The sequence below is a fragment of the Cydia strobilella genome, chromosome Z, assembly GCF_947568885.1.
Source record: "Cydia strobilella chromosome Z, ilCydStro3.1, whole genome shotgun sequence".
Lineage (NCBI taxonomy): Eukaryota > Metazoa > Arthropoda > Insecta > Lepidoptera > Tortricidae > Cydia > Cydia strobilella.
In genome coordinates this window covers 42792097-42820035 of record NC_086068.1, presented here as the reverse complement: position 1 = coordinate 42820035, position 27939 = coordinate 42792097, and the positions used below count along the sequence as shown (strand labels likewise).

At 38.7% G+C, this 27939-nt stretch overlaps 1 protein-coding gene across 1 annotated transcript in view; it reads right to left on the bottom strand.

The window, feature by feature from the left end:
• Positions 1-1936: 1936 nt before the first annotated feature.
• Positions 1937-27939, bottom strand: part of LOC134754968 (coiled-coil domain-containing protein 39) — an 82612-nt gene continuing 56609 nt past the window's right edge. Inside the window, exons 16-24 of the mRNA XM_063691463.1 lie at positions 22841-22916; positions 19925-20084; positions 18658-18823; positions 16700-16847; positions 14682-14857; positions 9469-9512; positions 8197-8315; positions 7828-7852; positions 1937-2104 (exon numbers count right to left, since the gene is read on the bottom strand). Of these exons, the coding sequence (XP_063547533.1) occupies positions 1995-2104; positions 7828-7852; positions 8197-8315; positions 9469-9512; positions 14682-14857; positions 16700-16847; positions 18658-18823; positions 19925-20084; positions 22841-22916 (1024 nt within the window). The 3' untranslated portion in view covers positions 1937-1994. The remainder of the gene's footprint in view (positions 2105-7827; positions 7853-8196; positions 8316-9468; positions 9513-14681; positions 14858-16699; positions 16848-18657; positions 18824-19924; positions 20085-22840; positions 22917-27939) is intronic.

Here is a 27939-nt window from a genome sequence, read left to right as displayed (position 1 = left end):
ACATACACAGGCGTTAGATCATCTTCGTCACTGGAATCGCTATTTTTTTAACGATAATACGATATTACTGGAAGTTGTGCATTTTTACGTGTCGGAGCCGGTGAGAAAAAATTTGTTGACAATGTTGACATTTCTGACAATGCGTTTTGAAATTGCATCGACTCAACTTGTGCGTTCAGAATTACATTCAACATCATTTAAAAAACAAATGTTTCTTATGGAATTTAAGGTTTATGACTTAAAATCATTAAATAAAGCCAAATTTGGTATTTTTTATTAAATTCTCAAACCATTTATTTAATGATAATTAATATCGAACGAACCATTATTATGAGCGTTTTACGTTTTGTTATCTGTCAAAAGCTACTTAAACCACAGAACTAGGATGACATAAGCATAAATTTTAGGACTGTGACTTAAACACGCTCCATCCAAGGTCAAATTACTTTCCCCACTAGTGGATAAAATGCGTTTTTCCCCGCTTGTTTTAAAGGATAAAAGACGGCTTTCCGAGCTAGTGAGGGGAAAAGAATTTTGTCCAGTGGTAACTAACTCACTCGATTTAGACTAAGGGCCTCTTGCACCATCCCACTAACCCGTTAAGCGGTTAACCCCGGGTTAGTGGGATGGTGCAAGTGACGCTTAGAGTAACAAGGTAACCTTAACACGAGGTTTAGAGTAAGGTAAAACAGGAATTTCAATTATACTATACTTTCGAATCGGTCCTGGTCCAATCAGTGGCCTTCATTTGAACCGTACGTACTAAACGACACCCTTTATATCATAACATCACTACATAGTATTAAAAAAAGTTGCTTTCCGCTCTGTATGTATGTCTTAATAACAAAACTTCCGAGAGACACAGACATATTAATAACGGGTCACTCACGTATTTTAAGTCGAAAACGCTCGACATGTTTCACTCCGTACCAAAGATAGATATAACTACGTAATAGATGGATACAGTCTAAAGAGGCCCACTGACTATCAGTCCGCCGGACGATATCGGCCTGTCAGTTGTTCGGAACTGTCAAATTTTTGTTCTAACTGACAGGCCGATATCGTCCGGCGGACTGATAGTCAGTGGGCCCCTTAAGGAAAAGCCTCGAAAATCACGAAAATTTGATTCTCGATCAGATGGCGCCACTGGTTTTACCGCCTACTCTCGTATAGAGGGCGTTGACGGTTTCGTTGGTTATTAAACAATTTTAACGCATATCAGTGAAAAAACATGGGTCAAAATCATAAAAATAATTAATGCAAATAAAAAAAATCATTTATCCATATTTAAAAATACATTTTATCGTATTTTTATAAATCTTCATTTTTAGTTTTAAAGTGTGTCGATAGATGGCAGTGAATTTACTGTGGTTACAAAGTTTACTATGACAGTACCGCTCTATCTTATTATATCTTCTTTGCTCCGTACCGAGTAGCGTCATCAGGACCTTGCGTCGACGGTGACGGACCGGCGCAGACTGCGGGCCTTAGCCCTCCGCGCCCGATGACTCGGCGCAGGCGCCGGTGGCGGCAGGGGGGCGAGAAACTACCCTCGTTTACGGCATTATTGTCAAATGATGGGTTGCACACAACACTCACTACGTCATTCGCTAATGGTCGAGCGTTGTCGACTTAAAATACGCGAGTGACCCGTTATTAATATGTTTAATATGTATGTATGTCTGTCCCTATGTATGCTTGGATCTTTAAAACTAGGCAACGGATTTTGATGCGGTTTTTTTTTTCAATATAGTGATTCAAGAGGAAGGTTTATAATATAAACTAATTTACACAAAACCTTTACAAATTATACATATTATGTATAATTTGTTAAGGTTTTGTGTAAATTGGTTGAACTACCCATGCGAAGCCGGGGCGGGTCGCTAGTTATGAAATAAAATAAAAGCATTTAACCATAATGCACTCGAGTTTAATTGGCAAATTAAAAAAATAGTAAGTATAAATAAAAGTAGTAAAAAAGTAGTATTATATATTCATCGTGATGTCTTGCCAAGTCGGACGCCGGAGGTTGAGGGAGCGCCCGACACCGACGGCCGCTCCAGGCCCAGCGTGACCACGCGCAGAGACACTGACGACCGCAACACTACACAACAATAATTATAAGTGAAAAAATCCCACTGCAACTTTCCTGACCTATCCTAACTTAACCGTCTCTACTGACAAGGTTTCCGATAAAAAAAACGCACTCAATAAAACGGTTCATTCGTTCGAGAGCTCCGATGCCACAGTTCCATACACATGTTAATGCGTCGGAGGACTGGGAGTTATTAAAAAACAAACCGCTCTTTAAGACGATACTCGCTGATTTGTCCTTGAGCGTCTCAGCGTCTCTGTACCCGCACCCCGCTCACTGCGATCGTACGTGAATATAGTCTCTGTGTGTGCGGTGCACCACAACGAGGTTCAAAGAATAAGCTACAGCCCAGAGGCGCGCGGCATTTGGCGCTATACTTGTATTTGTGTATCTTTTGCAGATATTTTGTCGTTTAAGTATATCATGCGTTTAGTGGAGGTCGTAAATTATAATAGAAATATATTCTCTTATGCATTATACTTTACAAGCCTCAATTAGTTAATTTGTGACATTTGTGTTTTATCTGTTTCTTACAAATAAATACCTAAGTCAAATCGACAGATTAAGATTTATAGCTAAAGCTTGGTATGTACTAAATTGAGGCGTACAGTGCGTTTATTTTATACAGTTTTTTTATCCGTAATAAATAATTATAAATAATGCCATTAATAGTTAACTTATAAAATTAAGGTACCTACTACCTACATATACTACAACTGTGTTATTTTTCGAAGTTCGAAGTTTTCTCAAATATTACGTGGGAATATCATCATTAATAATTACAAGCGCGCCACAACCAAATCAGCGCTTTGCAGTTTTTTTTTAGTGGTTAACGGCTATGTATGATGACCCCTGTGGACGTCAGCTGCCGCTCCGTTGATAGGTTGAGGAATGGCAGCCACCGAAACACGCAAAAAAAATGGTCATCGCCTCCCGCTTGTAGAAAGTACAAAGTATTGTCAGATGATAGTTTAGGTGCTATTGTGAATAAAAAAATGGTCAGCCGGTTGTATCCTGGTGGACCGTCAGCTGGTCACATGAACATGTAAAAAAAATCTTTTCAGTCATCGCATCCCATTTTATACTTTGCCAGATGGTAGTTTAGATGAATTTGTTAATTAAACAAATCGTCGGCCGGTTGTATCGTGGTGGAAAGACCGATAGCTATTAAAACATTATTGTTAGTTTAAAAATAATTTTAATTGATTTAGCCGTTTAGTAAAAATAACCAGTTAGCCGCAAAATGGCCCGTTTTATTATTTTTATTACGGCGAAACTATAAATATCAGGAAAAAAGTTAAATGTTACAATTGTTGAACAATAAATGAAGATTCACTTTTTTTTTTTCAATTGACACGTAACCAAAAGGTGCCCTGAATTGCTCTGACATTTTGCAGATACGACTCATACGACGGGTCGACGGCACAGTGACATGTTATTTTTCATTTCTCATGCTCTGAAAGAGGGTCATTGTTGTTCTAAAAGGTGCGCAGAAAATGATACGTGTCTGCACTAGAGCATTTTACGTTCGAAGTACGATATTTTTAATTTTTTTACGATAAGCAATTGAAATTTGAGTTTAAATGGATTTGTTATACAATTTCCATTGTGATACTTGACTCTCCATTCCATAAATAACGATACTTTTGCCTGAATTTTTAATTGAAAGTTCCCTCAATAAATACTATAAAAATGTATTATTCGTCATGTTTTTGAAAAAACATGCATTTTACTTTCCTCGTATTCGAAATGAAGAGTAGAGTGTTTAACTCGGGTGAAAGGCATCATTTCTGCCTCGGACTATTGGCGCTCTCACTGCGTTCGAGCGCCAAGACACCTCGGCAGAAATGAGTGCCTTTCATCCCTTGGTTAACAATCTACTATTCAAAAATAACTGTTTCTACCAAAGCATTTGCAACGATTCTTTCTATTTTATGAAGATAACAAAACGAAGAAATTTATTATTATACTTTAGTTATGTGCTGTTATAATAATTAAAAATACACCAAGTTGACCCAATGAAATAATTACTGATTTTTAAGTAAAAAACGATTTTTTATAAAAAAATCTAAAGCGATAACATGTTTTTTTCTGTACTCAATTTTAAGAAGACTTAATAAGCCTTGAAATGATTCTAAATAACCTGATAGCTTTCCTATAAAAATGCTGAGTATAAGTAATTCAATTTCCGATGACAAACTTTTGAATGACTCAAGTTTCCGTGAAACAATACGTTATGTTCATGATTTTTTTGTAGTGAACTTAGACACTGAAGTACTAAAATATAGTCATATAATAGTCTGATACACTTATTATCTTTAAATAAAATTACAGGACGTTGAAAACGGCCTGAGTGGCTTTGAGAAAAGGATGATACGGCCGTGCCTCTGGATTATCGCTCCGTCTATGACGGGCTTAATAGTAAGTTTTTCCGTAAATAAAAATACGATAAGCCGTTTTGCTATTTCTTAATCGATTAGAATTAAAAAACTACAAAAACAAAATGTTTTAACAGGTACTAATGACATACAACGTTATAGGTAATAGGTAGCTTATGTTAAATCAATTATTTATTGTTTCGAGATGGAATGGAACATTATTCAAAACGTAAAACTTGAATGACATTTTAATATGTCTGTTAGATTTTATTTATTTATTTCAAATAAGTTTTCTCAAACATAAGTACATTATAGTATAATATACACGGATATTATCATTACATTCGTAATAATAGACCGCGAAACACCGTGTTGCACTTGCTAATGCGCGGAACAACCAAGTCAGCGCTCTGCAGTAATTTATTCTTTGGCCACAATAACTCCGATATTATAGCACTTGGGCTATGCACAAGCGAACATAGTCCAAGGAAGGCACGGAGCGACGAGCGACACAGCCTCCTCGTCTCAAAGCTGGCACACGACTGCCGGCCACGCCATTTTCAGGCTGCATACGCATGAAATGTGGAAAAACGTTCGATTTCTTTAAAAAATATATTTATTGATTAACAAAAGCTATGTTGTATTTGTAGAATTAACAGGTTCTACAAATTTATTTTAAACATTTTTGTTAGGTTGAAAATAATTTTAATCGGTTAAGCCGTTTAGTAGATATGCAAAGTTAGCCGCAAAACGGCCTGTCTTATTATTATTATTTCGGTGACACTACAAATTTCAGGAAAAAGTCAAATGTTACAATTGTTGTGCATAAAGTGAAGATGCATATATATTTTTTTCATAATTTTTTGTTGACCCATTTAGAAGATATAGGCCCTAGAAAGTAACAGTTTTTGGCCAAAAACTGCGCGAAGCGCCTTAAATACCTAACTTCGATATTCTTTTTATATAGGTACTTCGAAACTAAAAACAGTGGTTAGCTGACTTACCGTTGTAGATATTCAGTATTTAGACGGATTGAAAAGCCGATTAAATTCTACAAGGCGCTATAAGAAAAGTATGATTTCATATTTTAGTCGGCGTCCCCTCAAGGCGGCTGTATTGATTTTATTTAACGAAACAAGTGTAAACAGGTTGTAAAGGGCAAGAGCAATCTACCAATACGCTATTTTAAAAATCTGTCCACTATCCTAGGCTACAGGGTGTATATATATATTTACTCTTCCGGCCGGTTTCGGCCACGGCGACTGTTACAGCTCCGTTGCTGTATACGTTCATGTGCTCGCATGTGGCTCGCGTAGCCGATTTTATTTGGGAAGACCCGTGCACATGACGGGCAGGAAAGCACACCATTGACGTAATTATACGTAATAGCCGCTGGTGGGCGGGCCTTCAGCTCATCCCGTCTGATATCAAGTTCCACAAGTCGACGGGATTCAGTCATTAGTTTGCTTCGAGACGAAAGATCTCCATACAGGGCGGTCCGCTGCCTGCTTCTCCCACAGAAGCGGGTCAATGTTGCAGCTCTTCATGTGGCGCTTAAGCACATCTTTATAACTGAGAAGTTGTCCGCCGTGCTTTCGCTCGCCCTCCTCCAGCTCCGAGTAAAAGATGCGCCTAGCCACCCGACCCTCTGCCATCCTTGAAACGTGGCCGCCCCAACGAAGTTGTCGTCGCATAATATAAACTTCGATCCCACCCACTTTGGCTCTTCGCAAAACTTCGGTGTTCCGAACGCGATCGGACCAGCTGATCTTTAAGATTTTGCGAAGACATTGTAGGTGGAATCGGTCTAGTGTGCGGATGTGACGACGGTATACGGTCCACGTTTCAGAAGAGTACAAGATGTTAGGAAGCACAACAGCCATATATATGGAGATCTTTGTCGCCAATGTCAAGTCATGTGAGCGAAAGACCCTTGCATCAAGCTTACCAAATGCCGCAGCTGCGGCTCCGATTAGCAGCATCCACAGAGCTTCACGGGGGACACTGTCGAACGCCTTCTCAAGGTCAACAAAAGTAAAGACTTTGTCCCTGTTCACTGCTTTTTTCCTGCAGTTGACGCAATGAGAAGATGGCTTCACAGGTACCCCTATTAGGACGGAAGCCAAACTGTGTTTCCGGCAGAATCTCTTCAGAAAGCTTCACAAGGCGGTTTAAGAGAACTCTGGCAAAGACTTTTCCAGGAACTGAGAGAAGTGAAATACCACGGTAAGAGTTGCAGTTCGCACGTACAACTCGCAGGGTGTATTGCATTATCAGTACCGAAACCCATAACCCTACTTTCTGGTTAAGTCGCAGTCGAGTAAAATGTTGATATTGGGGTAGATCGTGTACAAATGAATAGACAAAAGTGGGATTCATATTCCTCCAAGTTTCCTATTAAGAAGTGTAGGCGCTAAATCTGGATTAGATTTTCTCCAAGTATTTTCTCCAAGAACATGTATTTTTTCCGCAAAAATTTCAAGACTTTTTTGTGTAGAATTTAATCGGCTTTAATGTTGTCTTACATCATATTGTATTCAGATCTTACATTCCGAGTAAAATGCAAATTTCTCTAAGATACTATACATTTTCCAAGATGGCGGCCTGGCGGCGGTTCCTCGAGGTCCCCAAATGACAAATAGTGAGGACATGAAAAAGAGACCTTTTATTAACATACGTACCAAATTTCAGGACTGCTCCAGAGATTTCGAGGTGAGTCCTAATCCGATTGTGCTATACAGTGTGTAAATCTAATACGGGCGAATCTCTTAACGGTGGTTAGTATAGGACAAAGAAATGTAATTAAATAACTTTTACTTAGAATTGCAATTAAAATTTTATCCATACAAAATAACTCGGCCCGCAATGTAATACACCACACAAGTTTCGAGATACGAGCGTTTTAAAGTAACTGTCAATGCTTGTTGGCAGTTACTATTAAAAAGCTCGTATCTTGTAATGTCATGACATCTTATGTTTCTTAATGTTTGCAGTACATTGCTGCTCGGTAAATTTAAAAAAATATAAGTACGGGGTCATAATTAAGCGTAAATTAAAAAAACTTCTTAATTAATGATTAGACGAATAAATTCTGTATCTGATTTAATTTATCGCCCGTATTAGATTTACACACTGTAAAGTGATTACTACTACTACAACCTGTTGCTTTTTTTTTTCTAAAAATACGCTTTATTTACATACAAGATACCTGTTGCTTAGTTATCTGACCCCGGCTATCGGTCGATTAACATTTAACATGGTGACGCCAAACAATCTGGCATTCTGCTTCGTGTGTGCCTTAGATGGATTCTGCCTTAATAACTTTACAATTATCTTTATTTATTAATAAAGTACCTGATTCTGGAAGGTTTTCGACCAACTGCAATCAACCGAAAATTAAAATTATGTTAATCATGTTAAATAATATATAGTAAAATTGTAACATAGCATTAACACATTACGATTATTACGATACGAACATACAGTATTTTTTCGGATATGACTAATAATGCTCAAAAGGTAACATGGGCCAGTACCGCAACCGTGACGTGTGTGTCGCCACTGTTACCCGAGGGCCAGGCCTCCGACCCTCCGAGCGTGTAAGACGATGAGCGCCGACTGCCATACAATTGTTTAAGCCAATGTCTGGCGCTGGCGGTCGGCCGCGGTCGGCCACGCTCGGAGGGTCCGTTTCGTGGCAGAGGCGTTAGGAGTGGAACTTACGGTGGGCTCCTGAACCTTGGTGGCAAGGGTCTTGCGGAACGCGGCCATTCGCTTGGTGGTGCCGCTCGTAATACTCATCCCGCTCCGCATCGATGACACCGACGAAGAAAACACTGACTCTGGGGACAAAATTAATTTTCTTGTGTTTTGGTCAGCAACGTCCTATAAAAATGTCGCTATCTTCCCATAATAATGTGCCGCTGTACAGAGCGCACTACGCAACAGGACACCAACGTCTTACAGGGGACAACTAGGACTACTAGGAGGATTAATAAAAGACTACTTATTTGGCGGTAGTTCACTGTTGAGCAAGTTAGCAGTGGATGTGGTTAGCACAAGATCGAGGACAGTAGGGTAATTTTATTATAAAGAGGCCCATACCTGCCTACTCAGCAATGTGCTGTGTAGCTGTATGTTAATATAAGAGCGAAATATAAATTATCGACTACATTTTCCACAAATTTGGAGGACATCAAATTTTGGAAATATCCAATACATTACAAATTTACGACGATATATACATAAATAATATATACAGGGTGATCAATCCAAATGGGTCAGTAGGGAGAAGTCAGAAACTATGAGAGATAGCGAAATCTGTTCTTAGGAACCATGGTGTCGATTTTAGATTTAATAATAATGACATTCAAACTTTTTCTTAAATTTTCATACATCACCGGGAATCGAACCTGGTCAATATTCTTTATTGTAATCGCGTGAGTATTTGTTTGTATAATTGATCCTGAAATTTGAATAAAAATTAGAAAAAAATGAATGCCATTATAATTTTCCTCGCGTTGTCCCGGCATTTTGCCTCGGCTCATGGGAGCCTGGGGTCCGCTTGGCAACCAATCCCAATAATTGACGTGGGCACTAGTTTTTACAAATTTCAGGATCAATTATACAAACAAATACTACTGTCCGCGCGCGAATTCCGTGCGCGGCTGAGGAATGTTAGGAATGTTGGGCGTCATGACAGAGTGGTGTCATTTTGTACGTACGGGCGCGGCGCACACCCCCCACTTCCTCGACCTCCGAATGCACGGAGTTGACGCGCGGACAGTACACGCGATTACATAAAGAATATTGACCAGGTTCGTTTCCCGGTTATGTATGAGAGTTTAAAAAATGTTTGTTTGTCATTATTATTAAATCTAAAATCGACGCCATGGTTCCTAAGAACAGATTTCGCTATCTCTCATAGTTTCTGACTTCTCCATACTGACCCATTTGGATTGATCACCCTGTATATTGAAAGCATATGTCCATTACCTTCATCGTCACCGGGTACTCCAATATGCGAATCAGCTTGCAAACTGTCACAAAACAAAACCCATTTAACAAATTTATTAACGCTTTACCAGGCTGACATTTTAAAAATGACACTCGAATGTCAGTATTACTCATCGAAAATAGAACACATGTTTGAAGTGCCGTATGTGGGAAATATATATCCCTTAGCCTGGTAAAGAGTTAGTCATGGGTGAAGGGTTAGTCATCATTGGTTTGGATGCAAGACATAATGTTGAAACAATAAGTATTCGTAAATAAAATATTGTTGGTTATGTTACATTTAAAAGAAGATTAACAGCGTAAATCAAACTTTACATCAACTAGGAAACAGGGAACAATACCTAGTAGATTGTTGACTGGTAGAGAATGCCTTCTGGCATTAAGTCCGCCATTTGTACTCTTTATGTATTGTGCAAAGTTTAAATAAATAAATAGGTAGATTGTACAACAAGGTCGGTCCGAGCGCAGTGAGGACGAATATAGTGGATAAAAATGGACATTTATGCCTGAGTTATACACTCGGCTTTTCACTTCGATTAACAAACTGAGAAACTCCTTTTTTTGACGGCGGTTAAAAAATATCCAATATTTAAGGTAATTTTATGACTAAATTTAATATTTTAGGACTAAACTTGTCACAGAAAAGTCACTAATAGGCACACCGAGAAAACAAAAAAGACCAGATAAAAGATGGAAAGATGATCTAAGGAACTTCGACAGATACTGGTGGAGAACAGCGCAGAATAGGAAAGAATGGGAACAACTGGGGTAGGCCCTTTCCGCACACGCGACATGCAATTAAATACATACATAATAATATGTATAAAATTGTAATTTAGTATAATTGTAAAAAAACATGAAAAATAGTATAGGTAGATTGTACAACAAGGGCATAAAGCGATCCATTTTTTATCCGAGTCAATTTATTGGTTCGAGCGCAGTTCATTTATTTATGCCACTGCTTTTCACTTCGATTGTAAAATATACAAAAATATCCAATATTTTAGGTTATTTTACCGTACCGTATTTATTCAAGACAAAAGAAAATTGTACTTGGGCCGGTCCGGGGCGCGGAGCACGCCGGGCGGGACAGCGCCGGTCGGGCGCGCGCCTTCAGGGCTGGCAGTTTGTATGGCAGTAGCAGATATTGGACTTTATTGCTAAGTCAAGAACATAATAAGCAACTTTATGTCGTCTACGCACGACTTAAAGTCGAACTTTACGAGCATGAGAAGTGAAATAGTAGATTGTATAACAAGGGCATAAAGCAATCCATTTTTATCCGAGGCAATTTATTGGTTCGAGCGCAGCGAGGACCAATATAGTCGAGGATAAAAATAAACATTTATGCCTATTATACACTGCTTTTCACTTCAAGTGTGAGTAAATTATACAAAAATATCCAATCCAATATTTTAGGTTATTTTACTGTATTTATTCAAGACTAAAGTAAAGTGTACTAGTAGCACAATCGAATTAAGTCTAACCTCGAAATCCTTCCAAAGTTATGAAATTTGGTATGTATGTTAATTAAAGGTCTCTTTTTCATGTCCACACTATTCGACATTTGGGGACCTCGAGGAATCACAGCCATCTTGGAAAATGTGTACCATCCTGGAGAAATTTGCGTTTTACTCTAAATATACGTTCTCTATGAAAATATGGTGTAAGGCAACATTAAACCTTATTAAATTCTACACAAAAAAGTCCTAGATAACTTTGCGGAAAAAATACATCTTGTTATAGAAAATAATAGCTGAATCCAGATTTAGCGCTTATACCCTTTCAGCGGATATTCTCTTAATATGAAACTTGGAGGAATATGAATTCCACTTTTGTCTATACATTTGTACACGTTCTACCCCAATATCAACATTTTACTCGACTGCGACTTAAACAGAAAGTAGGGTTATGGGTTTAAATACTGAAAATCAGTACACCCTGATAGACCCAAGCTCAGGATACTGGACGGATTTTTGAAAATGACATATCGGTAGATTCCTCTTGGCCTTCACAACCTGCTTACACTTGTTTTATTAAAGAAAAATCAATACAGCCGCTCTGAGAGAACGCCGAATATTAAATCATATTTTTACTTCTAGCGCCTAAACTATTGAGTGGATTTCAATGAAATAGACATCAGTATATCCATAATTGGTACACGAGTGCTATGCAATACAAATTGACTAAAATAAATGGAGGAAAAATGTTTAGGACTTAAAAATGTGACTGCGAAAACAGATTTTAGGTCTTAAATGGGGTTTAAACAATCATAAAATTGGAGCTTCGGGGACCACGGGGATCAAACGCCATCTTGAAAAGTATGTCTTTTTGGTTTTTCTGTTTTTGTCGGAATATCTGGGTTTAATGTGAATACTGTGTATGGCGAAACAAAGGCTTATTAAGTTCTACACAAAAAAGGTATAAAACACCATGTCCCTAAAACGGAGCTTTCTTCTAGAAATATGGCTCAAAAGTCAAAAGGTTATACTTAATCATCTCCTACTAAAATGTTATTATATGACGGGTCAAAAAAAATACTTGTATAATTTTTATTACCAATTTTTGGAACACAAAAACATTATCTACTCAACCACGAAAAAAAAATGTGTGGAAACTTGTAAGCTTCCCTTCTAACTTGTAAGCCCTATTTCTAGAAAGGCTTCGTTTTTGGGACATGGTTTTGTATAACTTTTTAGTGTGAAATTTAATAAGCTTTCGTTTCGCCATACACAGTGTTCACATTAAACCCAGATATTCCGAGAAAAACCAAAAAAGACTTATACTTTTCAAGATGGCGTTTGATCCCCGTGGTCCCCGAAGCTCCAATTTTATGATACGCAAACAGGGATCCCTGAAATCGTAGGTGTCAAATTTCATTACTGTCATTATTGTTTAAACCCCATTTAAGACCTAAAATCTGTTATTGCAGTCACATTTTTAAGTCCTAAACATTTTTCCTCTATTTATTTTAATAAATTTGTATTGCATAGCACTCGTGTACCAATTATGGATCTACTGATGTCTATTTTAATGAAATCCACTCAATAGTTTAGGCGCTAGAAACAATATGATTTAATATTCGGCGTCCTCTCAAGGCGGCTGTATTGATTTTTCTTTAATAAAACAAGTGTAAACAGGTTGTGAAGGGCAAGAGGAATCTACCGATATGTCATTTTTAAAAATCCGTCCAGTATCCTGACCTACAAGGTGTACTAATTTTCAGTATTTAAACCCATAACCCTACTTTCTGTTTAAGTCGCAGTCGAGTAAAATGTTGATTTTGGGGTAGAACGTGTACAAATGTATAGACAAAAGTGGAATTCATATTCCTCCAGGTTTCATGTTAAGAGAATATCCCCTGAAAGGGTATAAGCGCTAAATCTGGATTCAGCTATTATTTTCTATAACAAGATGTATTTTTTCCGCAAAGATATCTGGACTTTTTTGTGTAGAATTTAATAAGCTTTAATGTTGCCTTACACCATATTTTTATAAAGAACGTATATTTAGAGTAAAACGCAAATTTCTCCAGGATGGTACCATCCTACATTTTCCTAGATGGCTGCGATTCCTCGAGGTCCCCAAATGTCAAATAGTGTCGTGTCGACTATAGGTTGTGTCGGGGGCGCGGGGCACGCCGGTCGGGAGCGCGCCTATAGGGAGCGCGCCGGTCGGGAGCGCGCCGGTCGGGGGCGCCCCGACAGGGCAGGCAGTTTGTATGGCAGATTTTGAACTTTATTGCTAAGTCAATAAGGGTCGTAATAGATGATTTTACTTTATGCTCTAGAACATAATAAGCAACTTTACGTCGTCTACGCACGACATAGTCGAACTTTAAGAGCATGAGAAGTGAAAAGGCTATTACTATTCAAGACTAAAGAAAATTGCACTCGGGCCGGTCGGGAGCGCGTGTCACGCCGGTCGGGGGTGCGCCGGCAGGGCTGGCAGTTTGTATGGCAGATTTTGGACTTTATTGCTCAGTCAATAAAGGTCGTAATAGATGATTCTACTTTATGCTCTAGAACATAATAATCAACTTTATGTCGTCTACGCACGACTTAAAGTCGAACTTTACGAGCATGAGAAGTGAAATAGGTAGTAGATTGTTAAGCAAGGGATGAAAGGCACTCATTTCTGTCGAGGTAGTTTGGCGCTCATACGCAGCGAGAGCGCCAATAGCCTGAGGCTAAAAAGATGCCTTTCACCCGAGTTAAACACTACTTTTCATTTCGAATACGCAGGGCCGTCAAACTATGCTGGGGCCCTTGGGCACTCAAGCATTTGGGGCCCTTTTGGAATGTAGAGAAAGCGAATTAATTTAACCACCGACCCGACCCTGCCGACTCGGTTGCTCACTGTTACTGTCTGCCCTTCGCGGCCCCCTGAGGATCGGGGCCCCCTGAGGAAAGGGGCCCTGGGCACGGGCCCCGTGTGCCCTTATGGCAAAGACGGTATTGCGAATACGAGGAAAGTAAAATACGTGTTTTTTTTTACTTTTCTAAGTGTATAATTTTTATAGCATTTCAGGGTACTTTCAATTAACCATTTAGGTAAAAGTATGGTTATTTGTGGAATGGGGAGTTAAATATAAGAATGGAAATTGTATAACAAATCCATTTAAAACCGAATTTCAATTGGTTATCGTAAAAAATGAAAAATACCGGACTTGGAAAGTAAAATCCTCTAGTGCAGAAACGTATCACTTTCGGCACAGTTTTTAGAACAACATTGACCCTCTTTCAGAGCATGTGAAATAAAAATATAATTACTTCATTAAATATTTTGATCTATGTTTTTAAATAGTTACACTAGTATACAAATTATAAACTGAAATTGATATGATATACTAAAGATAAAGTAACAAAGCCTTCCAGAGTCCAGTGGCCGAAGCCGGAAACGAACCGACGTTTTCAGGTTTCGCGGCTACGGCCACCCGGCCACGGCGGTGCCCGGTACCCGTCCCTAATTCTCGATTAAGTGCAATCTTTGAAAGGCTAGGCGCCTTTGACTAACTCAAGGACATGCAGTACGTGTTTTCTCCATCTTAAATTTAACATCGTTTGCATTTAAATTTTACATCGTTGACAGTTAAACCATACGATAACCTGAACCGGTTTCCAGTTAGACCTTCGTTTAGGATGGACAATTTATCGAAGCACGAGTGCGGCTAGTAACGTCTACTGTGGTACCGTTCCACGAGGAGATGCAGCCGGCGCTGGTGGCGCGTCACATAGCGCTTCAGGTCCGAGGAGGCCACCAGCGCAGCCAAGTGTGAGTACACGGCCGCCGCGCCCATACACGTTTCCGCAAGCGCCTCCAGCGCGCCGCTCGCCGCCTCCGAGTAGTCGCGGATCCAGAGAGCTAACTGTACAAAATACGGACCATCCAACTTCCAATTCTATATTTTGTGTTATAGTACCTAGTAGGTACTTGTACCATATTTGAAACACATTCATTATTGCGAATATCGTGACTAATACCCATAGTTTAAATTGGGTCCAACAGCTCTAAATAAAGGATCCAATTTTAAGTAAGGTTATAACAGCAACACACTTATCTATAGGAAATGCTTGGAACACAATTTTTGACTTCGTAATTTTCCTTGAACTAGTTAGGTGAACATATCAAAAGTTCCCGGCCGTAGCCCTTGAGCCGGAGGGAGGGGATTGTTTGAAGGTCCCATTTTTCGGTTTTTTACTTAACCATATCTAGCAAAATGAAAGCTGATTACATTTGCTACTTAAAAGTTTTATTCAGTCAAGTTTTTCAATATCTTGTATAGGTTTCGAGATATCCGCTCTTGAGTCTGTAATTTTGGAAAATTATTTTTGCTTCACATTTTTTGCTCTGTTTGACCGGGTAACTCTTCAACCATGCACCCAAAAAATAAATGCCGGCATAAAAGTTGTACAGCATTAAATTCCCTTCAATAATATGTATACTTATATTACGGTACTATTTTATCTATTTTCCTTCAAATATTAAAGCAATTTCAGTGTTGAGCGTGAAATCTGAAGTTTTACGACCACTGAATCTTTCAATTTCTCACCATGCCATGTCAACGTATATTTCAATGGCGTTTATTTCACACATATAAGTCTACAGTACAAAACCAAGTCACTTACACGGGAAACATGAAATAAGTTCATTTTACATCCCGCCATGGACCAGGGAATGGTAATGGACAACTAAAAGTAGTTTGCGTCTGAACTTCAGGGTCTCAAGGCCGACCATTCTCAGGACAAAGCGGGAAGATATACGGATAGTATCCATGCGTCCGTTTATGTATCTGGCAAATTTACGTTGAACTCGCTCAAGCATGATCGTGTACTTCGCCTCGTGCGGATCCCACACGACGGCAGCGTACTCCAATCGGCTCCGAACGTATGCATAATACAGTGTCAGGGTCAGGGCAATTCTGTTGCTTACAAATTGGGAGGCGATTCTCATAATAAAACCTAGAGCTTTACATGATTTTTTGCACGTCATGGTCATGTGTTGTCGAAAGTCGAGTAGAGTGTCTATAGTCAGTCCAAGGTCTCGTTTTTTTTATACTATGTCGGTGGCAAACAAGCGTACGGCCCGTCTGATGTTAAGCAGTCTCCGTAGCCTATGTACACCTGCAACTCCAAAAATGTACTCTCTGCTGCTCGGTATTATTGAGGATGTTTTGCTCTAGTAAAAGTAATCACTTTGCACTTAGAAGTATTAAAGACAAGTATATTTTCCACACTCCATTTGACAACTGCATCGATGTCATGCTGTAAAAATTCGCAGTCCGCTAGACATTTTATATCCAGACACAGTTTCAAATCATCAGCGAACATTAAGCATTTGACATTAAGTATTAATCATGAAATACAAATATGCACCATTACGTACACATAGTGAGTACTTACAAACCCCTCTCAAGGGCTACGGCCGGGGACTTTTGATATGTTCACCTAACTAGTCAAACAAAGTTACAAAGTCAAAAATGGTGTTCCAAGCATTTCCCTCTAACTTTTTTGGGCATTTGTTGCCTTACCCGTTGTTTATTAACATTGTCGACGGTTGCAGCAAGAATGAACCATGGTAAAACTGTAATTGTATCTATTAAAATTTCTGTTCAGCACGAAATATAAATATAAGTACAAGTAATACAAACTTTAATTTAGCTAAAAATTAGAATTTGTTATTATAAAACCAGTGTAAGATAAAAACCCACTTGGAATAAGCGCCAGTCGTCGAGGTTGTCAAAAATCTTGTTCGCGCGCTTAGCGTTATTCTTGACTACATCCAGTGCGTTCTGTAAGCGCCCTTCATGCTTACACATTCTATCCTTCAAGTTGTCCAATTCATTCTCACACTCGGCCCTAATGAACATCATTATTATAAATACTAAAAAAAGACTAGGTTTAAATTAGAATTATTTTTAAAGGTGCTCGTTTCTCATAGTATAAGTTTCAAGAATTTAAAATCGCAAATGGGTGCTATTGAAGCTCTATACCTCTACATAAAACACTTGCTCTCGCGTAGCACCCGCTCACTCGCACAACTTTCTTGCACTGTCTTAAGGGTCATAAGATACCGTCATAAATACAACAAAAACTATACCAGCCATAGATCTATGTTACTTTAATGTTCATGCCAAGTTTTATGTTGTTTCAGCAAGTCGTTTTAAGGGGCTACCCGAGGTTTTCATCGATTTTTGACAAGTTTTGAATCGTATCTCCTACTTTTGCTCTACATATAGAATAATAAGACAAACGGCTGTCGGTTCTTCAATCTTTTATCTCCATTTTTGTCTACCGGATTTTGAAAGAAATTAATACTTATTTATTTAAGATTTTTTTAAACACTGTCTAAAAAAACACTTTTTTCGTATCTCGATTGCTGTGAAAGATCTTACATATACGAAATCTACATATTTGGGTTCGTCTTTGACGTCTCTAAAAATTTGTCTAAGGTTTTAATTTTAAACTGATTAACACAAAAGTTATGGCCAGAAAACCAGTTTTATGACCAAAAATTATTCAACTTTGATGCCAAATATCTCGAAAACAATGAACTTCGAAGTAAATATGGGATACTATACTGCTTGAAACTGTTGCTGTTAATATGATAAGCTACAAAAAACATAAGAAAACTAAGGGATTCAGATCGAAGGTCATTGGGGCATGGGATCCCCTTAAAATGAGAGCGTAACTCCTATTGCGTCGGCTATGTCCTTGTGACTAGGCATTTTGACGATTAAATCCTAAATGTCTACTGCGAAAATCAAAAATGGAAATATCGATTTTCGCGGTAGATCCGACCACCCAACTACTACGCGGAGCAAATACTCGTAAGATAATCGAGGTCACCACACATAACTAAGCGCTCCCGTACACATTTAGTATAATAGCAAAACCGCTCATTTCAGTTGCGCCCACAATTACGACCAGCGATCAGTACTCGTGTAAATTAAATATATTTGCAATACTTAAGCTTTAGGGGTGTAGGTACATGGGAGCATATCCAGGATGATAATCGTGTGCAAAAAAGGAACGCTATTGTCTCTCTATCACTCTTCCATATTAGTACGACAGAGACAGATAGCGTTTCGTGTCGTTTCTGGGCTAGTATAGTATAAAATGTTGTAGAATAAAAATTTGTTCTGCTGCTCAAATCGTAGCATTTTAAGAGTAAAATTGTACCTAAATATGTGTGGTGATCTCGTGCTCTATTAGAAGCTTTTATTTAACTTACCCTGTTAGTATGTATGAAGGTATGTTACTTAGTTAGTATCTATGTTCCAAATCTTGGAAGCAACATTTGACCCACTTCCCGCTTTGCGACTGAGCTGAACTTTTGCATATAGGTACATACATATGTAAAGTGCATGACATTATGATGACATGGAGCTGATCTGATTACGAGTACGGAGACCATGGGGAGGAGGTGGCCATGCGAACTCTGTGCTGTGATAAACTGATAAAACAACGCAAACTAGTTGTTTGGGGTTTTTAGAATTATCTTGATAAGTATTAGTTGCAAGAAAAGTACAGTCAGCGATAAAAACTTGTACCAAAAATGAAATGTTTGCCAAAAACTAGTAAAAGCTTCATAATGCGGTGCCTGTGTAATTGTAATGTGAAGTGTGCAGTATGCAGTGTGTAGTCACAGTCAGTGAGGATAACTCACTGCCGTTGCTCCAGCTGCTTGCACTTGTCGTGCAGCGCGGTGGCGCGCGCGCTCGCGTCTTGCACGCGCAGCTCCGTGGACGCGGTCTCATTGTACAAGTGTTTCAGCTCGTCGCGCACCTGGTAGTACTTCTTCGTGACCTCCTCCAGCTCTTGGATTTCTGGTGCTGTGTAACAAATATAACTTTAGGTACGCTGGCAATTGACCTTATATAAATATTTTATATTAAATTTTTCTAGGGGTGTGGTAAAGAGAGACAAAAGTTCATAGGCAATGTAGAATCTGTAGCATAGGTGTGTCAAAAACGTTCAGAAAACTGGCAGTTTCTCGGTAAATTGAAAAAGTTAATGATTCGTATAACCGTAACTCATACTAAAAAAGTAATTGAGCCAGGTGCCACAGATGGCACGTAGAACTTCTCTTACATAAGGCGATCAATTTGTGGTGAGTGCCAGTATAAACGTCATATTTACTATGAAGACATTGTCACACTTTGTAATTGCAAATGCCACAATTAGCTTGGTCCTACCTTACATGTGGTTTTGGTACAGTCGTCATCAGAAATATCAGATAAAGTTGTTAAAATGCACGTATAGATATGTTTGATAAACGCGCAGCGTGGCCTCCACCGCGGATATGTCGCGCTTCTGCCGCCCGATGTCGACACGACAGTAACTACTAGTGCGACAATAGAGGAGCTGGGGTGGTTAGAGTAGCGCTACCTCGTTTCACGCAAAATAGGCACATTGGATGTCGAGTTGCGGAAAATGCCCAGCAAAACTAACTAGTGCGACAGTACTGAATTACTGCCTATCGCACGCGAGCGGCGAGACGCGGTGCAGGAAGTGTGTGTGCGCGGCGTACATGACGCGCAGCATGGCCTCCAGCGCGGATATGTCGCGCTTCTGCCGCCCGATGTCGACACGACAGTAACTACTAGTGCGACAGTACTGAATTACTGACTATCGCGCGCGAGCGGCGAGACACGGTGCAGGAAGTGTGTGTGCGCGGCGTACACGACGCGCAGCATGGCCTCCAGCGCGGATATGTCGTGCTCCTGCCGCCCGATGTCGACACGACAGTAACTACTAGTGCGACAGTACTGAATTACTGACTATCGCGCGCGAGCGGCGAGACGCGGTGCAGGAAGTGTGTGTGCGCGGCGTACACGACGCGCAGCGTGGCCTCCAGCGCGGATATGTCGTGCTCCTGCCGCCCGATGTCGACACGACAGTAACTACTAGTGTGACAGTACTGAATTACTGACTATCGCGCGCGAGCGGCGAGACGCGGTGCAGGAAGTGTGTGTGCGCGGCGTACACGACGCGCAGCGTTGCCTCCAGCGCGGATATGTCGCGCTCCTGCCGCCTGATGTCCGCGTCAAGCGCCGCTCCGCGCTCGCGCAGTTCCGCTCGCTCCGCTGCGAACTGAACCCGACAGGAATAACTCAAGGAAGACATTCTAAGGGCCTGTTTACACATTGATTAGTGTTTAGTGCGAGTTCATACATTTGCTACTTATTAGTGGCAAATATATGAACTCGGAATAAACACTAATTAATTAGTATACAAGGCCTAAATGGGAATGGGAAAGCACGTGATGCACAGTAATATTGGTCTCGTGTTGCACATAAGAATACAACTTTTCACATGAATAGTTTACTCGTACAGTACACAAGTATATAAAAACTTTTATAAAAAAAAGATAAACCGACTTCAAAAAGAATGAAAAAATATATGATCCTTTTTAGGGTTCTATGTTTAAGTATATGCGTTACCAACTGATATGTTTGAAGTCGGTGCCAAGCCAAATTTTGAACCATATATTCATAGTGATTTTGGTGCAATTCGATAAAGGCTGCGGCTATATAAGTATGTACGTTGGATTGCCTAACGCAGCGTACTACGTAGGTGAACAACACGCGAACGCTAAGCGGCGCGGCACGGCGCCGTAATTAATCCTTTGACCACCTATAGAAGTGTCCTACGTGGGCGATCTCTTTGCGAACGCGAACGCCTTGGGCCGGCCGCGCCGCGCCGTGTCGCTTCGCTTCGCTTCGCGTTCGCGACTGTTTGCCTATGTAAGACGCAGCGTTACACGACGACAATAAACGAACTTTCTGTAGGTATTTAAGAACACACCTCAGAACAGGACACACGGTTGAACCTTCTTGGCGCAGTTCGTACCATGCTTGTCGGCACATTAGTGTAAATCTTAAATAAAGTGTAAATCTAATGCGTTTATTTGTCATCGTATTTTTTAAAGAGCATTTCTTACTAATTCTGGAACAGTCCATAGCACGCAAGTGTGAGATTGGGGCTGAGTTATTTTCTGTCGCTTATCCAGAGGACTACATTTCAAAATATAAAACAATTCAAGGAACCTTCATGACAAATTTCAGCTAAAGCGGTTCAGTTATTTAGCCACGAAAAGGTAACAAAGAGGCAGACAGAATTACTTTCACGTTTATAATATTTGTACAGTTGTAATGGGATTTATATACATAAAGCTCATTATTTTTGACTGGTATTGTTACTACTTGGCTTGGCACCGACTTCAAACATATCAGTTGGTAACGCATATACTTAAACAAGGAACCCTATAAAGGATCATATTTTATTTCATCCTTTTTGAAGTCGGTTTATCTTTTTTTTTTATAAAAGTTTTTATTTTTCCATTTTTAGTTTTGACATTGTTAAGAGCGTGACGCATGAATGAAAAACATAATCATGTTTAACTCTAAATTCGTAAACTTTATTAAATAATCAGAATTTTCCCCTAGTCCGTCTGGGAAATCATTCCTGTCACTAAATCTATTCTCCGCCCCGCCACTGTCCCAATCCCTCAAACCCCCCGATCACTCAACCTCACAGCACATCAACCCCTGATCACTGAACCCCTCGACCCTAAACCACCAACCCCAGACCCCTTAACTCCTAACCCTTACCCACAATCCCTTAACTCCCAACCCCTCAGTCCCCGACCCATCAACTCGACTCCCCTCAACCCCCAAACCCCCCAAATACAAATACCCGCTACCTTCACCTCTCACACCTACCCCTCACTTCTCAGTCTCTTTGGTTGTTTCCAACACTACCTACATCAAAAATCATAATACACATACGAGGGAAGTTCCACATTTCGTCCGTAGTCTTCATCATCAGTAGCCTTACCACGAGATTGACATTGATATATTCGCTATCGTGTGCGTAACTTACTGTTTATGCATCTCACTCGTACTGGAATATTAGTGTACAAAGTTACGAAGACGCTAGCGAATATTTAGTGTCAAACTCGTGGTTAGGCTACAGTTGCACTACATCAAATTGGTGGTTTTTGGGAGGAAATGCTTGAGTTACTTTAGAAAACACTGAAATCACCATACACATGCCTTTAAAAATTGAGGAGTTCCCTCAATTCCTCACGGATTCCATCATCAGATCAAAACAAAAAATGTTACGAAAACACCTTGGATGTAACTTCTTTCAAACAGAAAAAGAATTACTCAAATCGGATCATGGGTGCCGGAGTAATCGCTGAAATCAGTATCATCAAAACAATCATCATCATCAGCTCCACTTCATCAAATTGGTGATTTTCGAGAGAAAATGCTCGAGTTGCTTAAGAAAACACCCAAATCACCAAAAATTCAAAAATTGAGGAGTTCCCTCAATTCCTCATGGATCCCATCATCAGAACAGCACCAGATTAATGTGGGACCACCTTGGAGGTAGTTCCTTTCAAACGAAAAAACAATTGTTCAAGTCGGACCACGGGTGTCGGAGTAATCGCTGAACATCCTACATTAAAAAAATCATTATCACTATCATCAAACCAATCATCATCATCAGGTCCACTTCATCAAATTGGTCGTTTTCGAGAGAAAATGCTCAAGTTGCTTATGAAAACACCCAAATCACCATACATGTGCCTTTAAAAATTGAGGAGTTCCCTTAATTCCTCAGGGATCCCATCATCAGATCAGAACCAGATTAATATGGGACCAACTTGGAAGTAGCTCCTTTCGAACAAAAAAATAATTACTCAAATCGGACCACGGGTCTCGGAGTAATCGGTGAACATACATAAAAATAAAAAAAATGTCACAACCGAATACAGAACCTCCTCCTTCTATGAAATTGAAGTCGGTTAAAAATACTACGTTACCACGTTTAGTGCTTACCTTTATTTTGAAGAAGGTCACAGACAACTGTTGCCCAGAGTCATCCTTGCCCAGTGAACCAATAAAAATGTCGTATCTGTAAATAAACGAGAACTAATCAGGAGGCAATGAGGGCTAGCGTTTTTCTGCTCACCAGTTGGCGCCACTGTTGATGGTGGTATAGAAAAACAGATCTCAAAATTCTTCTATGATTATTTTTATAAAATCTATACGTTGTATTTACCAAAGGTATTTTAACGTCTAAATTTGCCTTTTTTTCAACCTGTTCAATTTTGCATATAGTTTAGTTGGCACTTTTAGACCTCCATCTACACTAGCGCCGCTAGCGGCGAAAATAAGCGCGATAGCCCTCATTACACAAGGGGGTATCCATTTCAATATTATAGGTTATATGCAATAGAATAGGCTACTCAGCGTTAGAACTTATAGCAATCTATACAATTCAAAAATACACACAATATATCAACTATTACAATAAAATTAATATGCTGATTTCATTAATATTTCATATGTCTATTTTAAGACTGTTTCCTCTTCTACCTAGCGTTATCCCGCCTTTGCCAGGGTCCGCTATCCTACTTGCCTTTCTCCAGTTTGCTCGATCCTGCGGGTCCTCTATTTTAAGACTTTATTTCAAGATATCTATTTTATTTTAAGAAAGTTTGTATCTCAATAAATAAATTAAAAAAAAAAGAATATTTCTCACATTATAAAGGTTAAACACGCCAAAATTGGGGCACTTTAAATTTCAAATGAAAAGAAATGAGCGAAATATACATATATTGGAAATAGTTGCAAAAATTATAGTTTATCATAATAATATACCCGAATTTCATTCCAGACTCAGGATTTGACATTCCACAGAGTTTGTGATGACACTAGACACTTTGCTTTGCACGACATGATTACAGTATGTTTAAGCAGTCCAAGCTAGTTATTTGCAGATTAGTTGTTAACTTCAACAGATTTATTTGTCAAATATTCGTTGATGTGGACCAATGTTTTGGCACCCTCCTTAATTTAGAGCCATCCACGAAAAGTACCGTTTGGACAGTGTCAGCATTTCTATCATGTTAATACCTAATACATTCATTCTAGATTGTTTCGCGGCAAAATTTATAATTTTCTTTTACTGCTGCTGTGTTATACCTGTAGGTGAGAAACTTATAATGCACCACTCTCCCGCCCCCCCCCCCACCTCCGGCTTCACCCCTCCCCCCCTTGAAAAATGTCCCATTTTACAGATTTTCTTAATTTTCAGGAAAACGATACAAGCTAAGATAAAATGGTTAAAGACTGAATTATTTATTGATAAATTTCCTACAAATAAGTACTTACATTCATTTTGATACGAGTTATGGTTTTCAAGCTATGGTGCGCCAAAGTTTACTTAAGGGGCTACCTGAGGTTTTCATCGATTTTTGACAAGATTTGAATCGTATCTCCTACTTTTGCACTACATATAGAATTATAAGACAAGCGGCTATCGGTTCTTCAATCTTTTATCTCCATTTTTGTCTACCGGATTGTGAAAAAAATTAATACTTATTTATTTATGATTGTTTTAAGCATTGTCTAAACAAACACTTTTTTCGTATCTCGATTGCTGTGAAAGATCTTACTTATACGAAATCTACATATTTGGGTTCGTCTTAGACGTCTCTAAAAATTTGTCTAAGGTTTTAATTTTAAACTAATTAACGCAAAAGTTATGGCCAGAAAACCAGTTTTTTGACCTAAAATTGTTCAACTTTGATGCCAAATATTTCGAAAACAATGAACTTTGAAGTAAATATGGGATACTATATTGCTAAAATCCGTTGCTGTTTATATGATAAGCTACAAAAAACATTAGAAAACTAAGGGATTCAAATCGAAGGTCATTGGGGCATGGGATCCCCTTAAAATCTGCCATTAACATAAATGAGACATTGAATACTCAGGAAACAATAATGTTTAAAATGTAACACAAGAAATGCATTTATAGTAGTTTGTGCAACTGATACATAATGAGAGGCCTTAAAATACAAGCGTGGTTTTATGAAACGAGCGTCAGCGTGTACAGTTGCATGCACTACTTTATCTACACACTACATCATGAGTACTCTAAAATGGGTTAAGAAGCCGTAGGGAAATGTCCTGCATTGCTACTCATGCTACCTGTAAAATATTTATAGACTAGATTATATACTCATAATCTTAAATAATCTATAATGTAATAAGATTAAAGTACAGATTTTACCTACTACCACAGTTGTAATAATGCTGGTCATTTCCTACGCTTTCTGAACGCATTTTAGAGCACTAACGATATGTGCGTAGATAAAATACATTATGCTTATTATCTAAAGCAGATCAGTGTCGTCACCATTATTTTCTAGACTTCTAGAGTTTTGTTGAAGCAACTAAGGCCCTGACAATATTTGCAGATCGTGGAGCCACGCAGCTTTGGCACATCCACATCTTTTTCCGCAGCCTTTCTTTCAGCTACATGATACTATTTTTAGTATCGACTGTGGTGCTGGTGACTCATGAACATCATCATCATCATCATATAATGGTGACATAAAGTTATCATTCTTTTCGAGCCCTAGTTTTCTAGGTTCAATGCGTTTCCTCGCCATAATTGAACTTAAGGTGGTTCGATTTTCATACAAAATTAAATCTGCTTTAATTAAGGCACTACACACTATTACTACACAAATATTTGCTCATTTATCTACTTTCGAATATTCGTTTGCGCTAAATTAATAGAAAAACTTTGTTTCATACAGAAATCATACATAAATCAACGTAATTTTTTCATCAATTTTACGTATGTGTGTGTCACAAATGTCGTGTACAAATACGTTGCGTGCGGCGTTGCCGCTATATGACGTTGGCGACGTTGCCTGGCCGACCTGGCAGGATTTGCAGTGCCGTCATGTTTAGTGCATTTTTTGTTTACAGTGTTGACACTGACACATAGGGTCATGTTTATTGTGACTTATCAATTTGTTTGTGTAAATGGAAAATGATAGCAACGTCTAAATCAAGTTACAAAAATAATCGGTATTCTGGTCCGCGAAAATCCAGGAAAATTCACTCTATTGAAGCGGTGATGATGATTCATGATGGTGAAGTTTCGTAAGGTACAGTTTCACTCCTTCATTGTACATTGTAATTTTCTCGTGCCGATCTTTTTAGAAAATAATTCTCTTCTTCCGTAATGGTACGATAATAAGCAGTGAACAATACCTATATAATGTAATTATTACTGTTTTGGTTGCCGAATAAATAGTCAATGTGTCACTAACTCTAGGTTTCTTTTAGGTATTGTGCCAAATGAAGGCATTCTTGGAAATAAAATGTTTTCCTTCATTAGCCAGAAAAAATCAGGACATCCTCACTGCAATAAAATAGAAACTTTCCTGGGGTTGAAAATGATGGAATTTTGTATATGAATGAAAAACACAATTATTACTACCAGGTAAGTAAGTGATAACTTTATTAGAATCCATATTGTTGCATCATCTTTCTTCCTATAACATTAGAGATATTGTGCTATCATGATATTATTTCTCTTTCAGGTACAGGGACAACTACAGATATCAAATATGAAAAAATGTTATTTCATTTGTTGTGTGAATCCATCTACACCAACAAGACATCCACTGCTGGACATAGGCCTCCCCAGGGATCTCCACAACGACCGGTCTTGCAAGACCGGCCAAAATATCAAGAAATAAATAATATAAATAAACATGATAAATATCCCGTTTTCTATAATAGTTATAATTAGAAGGCCATGCAATGTTGTTACTCACTGTACTTGAATCCAAAAAAAATAAAAATATAAAAAAGTTTTAATTTTATTTTACAATTACTACTTTATTATTGTACAACGTTTTACAGTACATAATTATGGCCCTTTACATTTTCGACATATGCACGTATTTGCACCATATGTACTAAAATAGTTATTTGTTATACAAGGGTGCAAAGTTGTATTTTACCAGCGAGTGTGGAATTGAAACAGGAGCAAGCGAAAGGATTCTATAGTTGAACCACGAGCGAAGCGAGTGGTTCTAAAATAGAATCCTGAGCGTAGCGAGTGTTTCAACACACAAGAAGTAAAATACATTTGCACCCGTGTGTAACACAAAACTTTTCCCCTCACTATAGCGAGGAAAGTGCAACATTCACAGTAGATCATCTTCATCACTGAAATCACTTATTTTTGTACGATATTATAACAGAAAACACTGGAAATTCTGATTTTTACGTGAGTCGGTGAGAAGTGGTTTCAAGTAAAAAAATTGTTGACAATGTTGACATTTCTGTTCTGACGTATGAAATGTCAACGATGCGTTTTGAAATTGCATCGACTCAACTTGTGCATTAACATCATTAAAAAAAAAATCTAACGTTTCTTATGGAATTTTAAGGTTTATGACTTAAAATTATTAAATAAAGCTAAATTTGGTATTTTTTATTAGATTCTCAAACCATTTATTTAATGATAATTAATATCGAACGAACCATTATTATATGCGTTTTACGTTTTGTTATCTGTCAAGCTATTTAAACATGCTCCATTCAAGGTCAAATTACTTTCCCCACTAGTGGATAAAATGTGTTTTTCCCCGCTTGTTTTAAAGGATAAAAGACGGCTTTCCGAGCTAGTGAGGGGAAAAGTATTTTACAGTACATATGGTGCAACTTTCTCGCCCTAGTGCGTAAATAGCACTTTTCGTGCATATTTCGAAAGTTTAAAGGGAGAGTATAATATCACTGAAATATATTTCGGTTATATCGGAATCAAACAAGAATTCGAAGAAGAAAAGGTATAAGAAAGATAAGATAACACAAAAAGAACAAAAAAAAAGTACCCCTGTCGTACCAGTCTCGAACCCGAATCCTCTTGCACGTATTTCCACGAACATACCGCAACGCTATTGCAGCATACTTACACTGCATGAAATTGTCTACTACAAGCATCACGGAAACACTGTTTGCATGTGTGAGTAATAGTAGGAAATAGCATGACAGAAACACTCTGTCGACATTAAAGGTGGTTTTTGCACAATGAAGTATTCAATGTTTATTATAATAGTTCA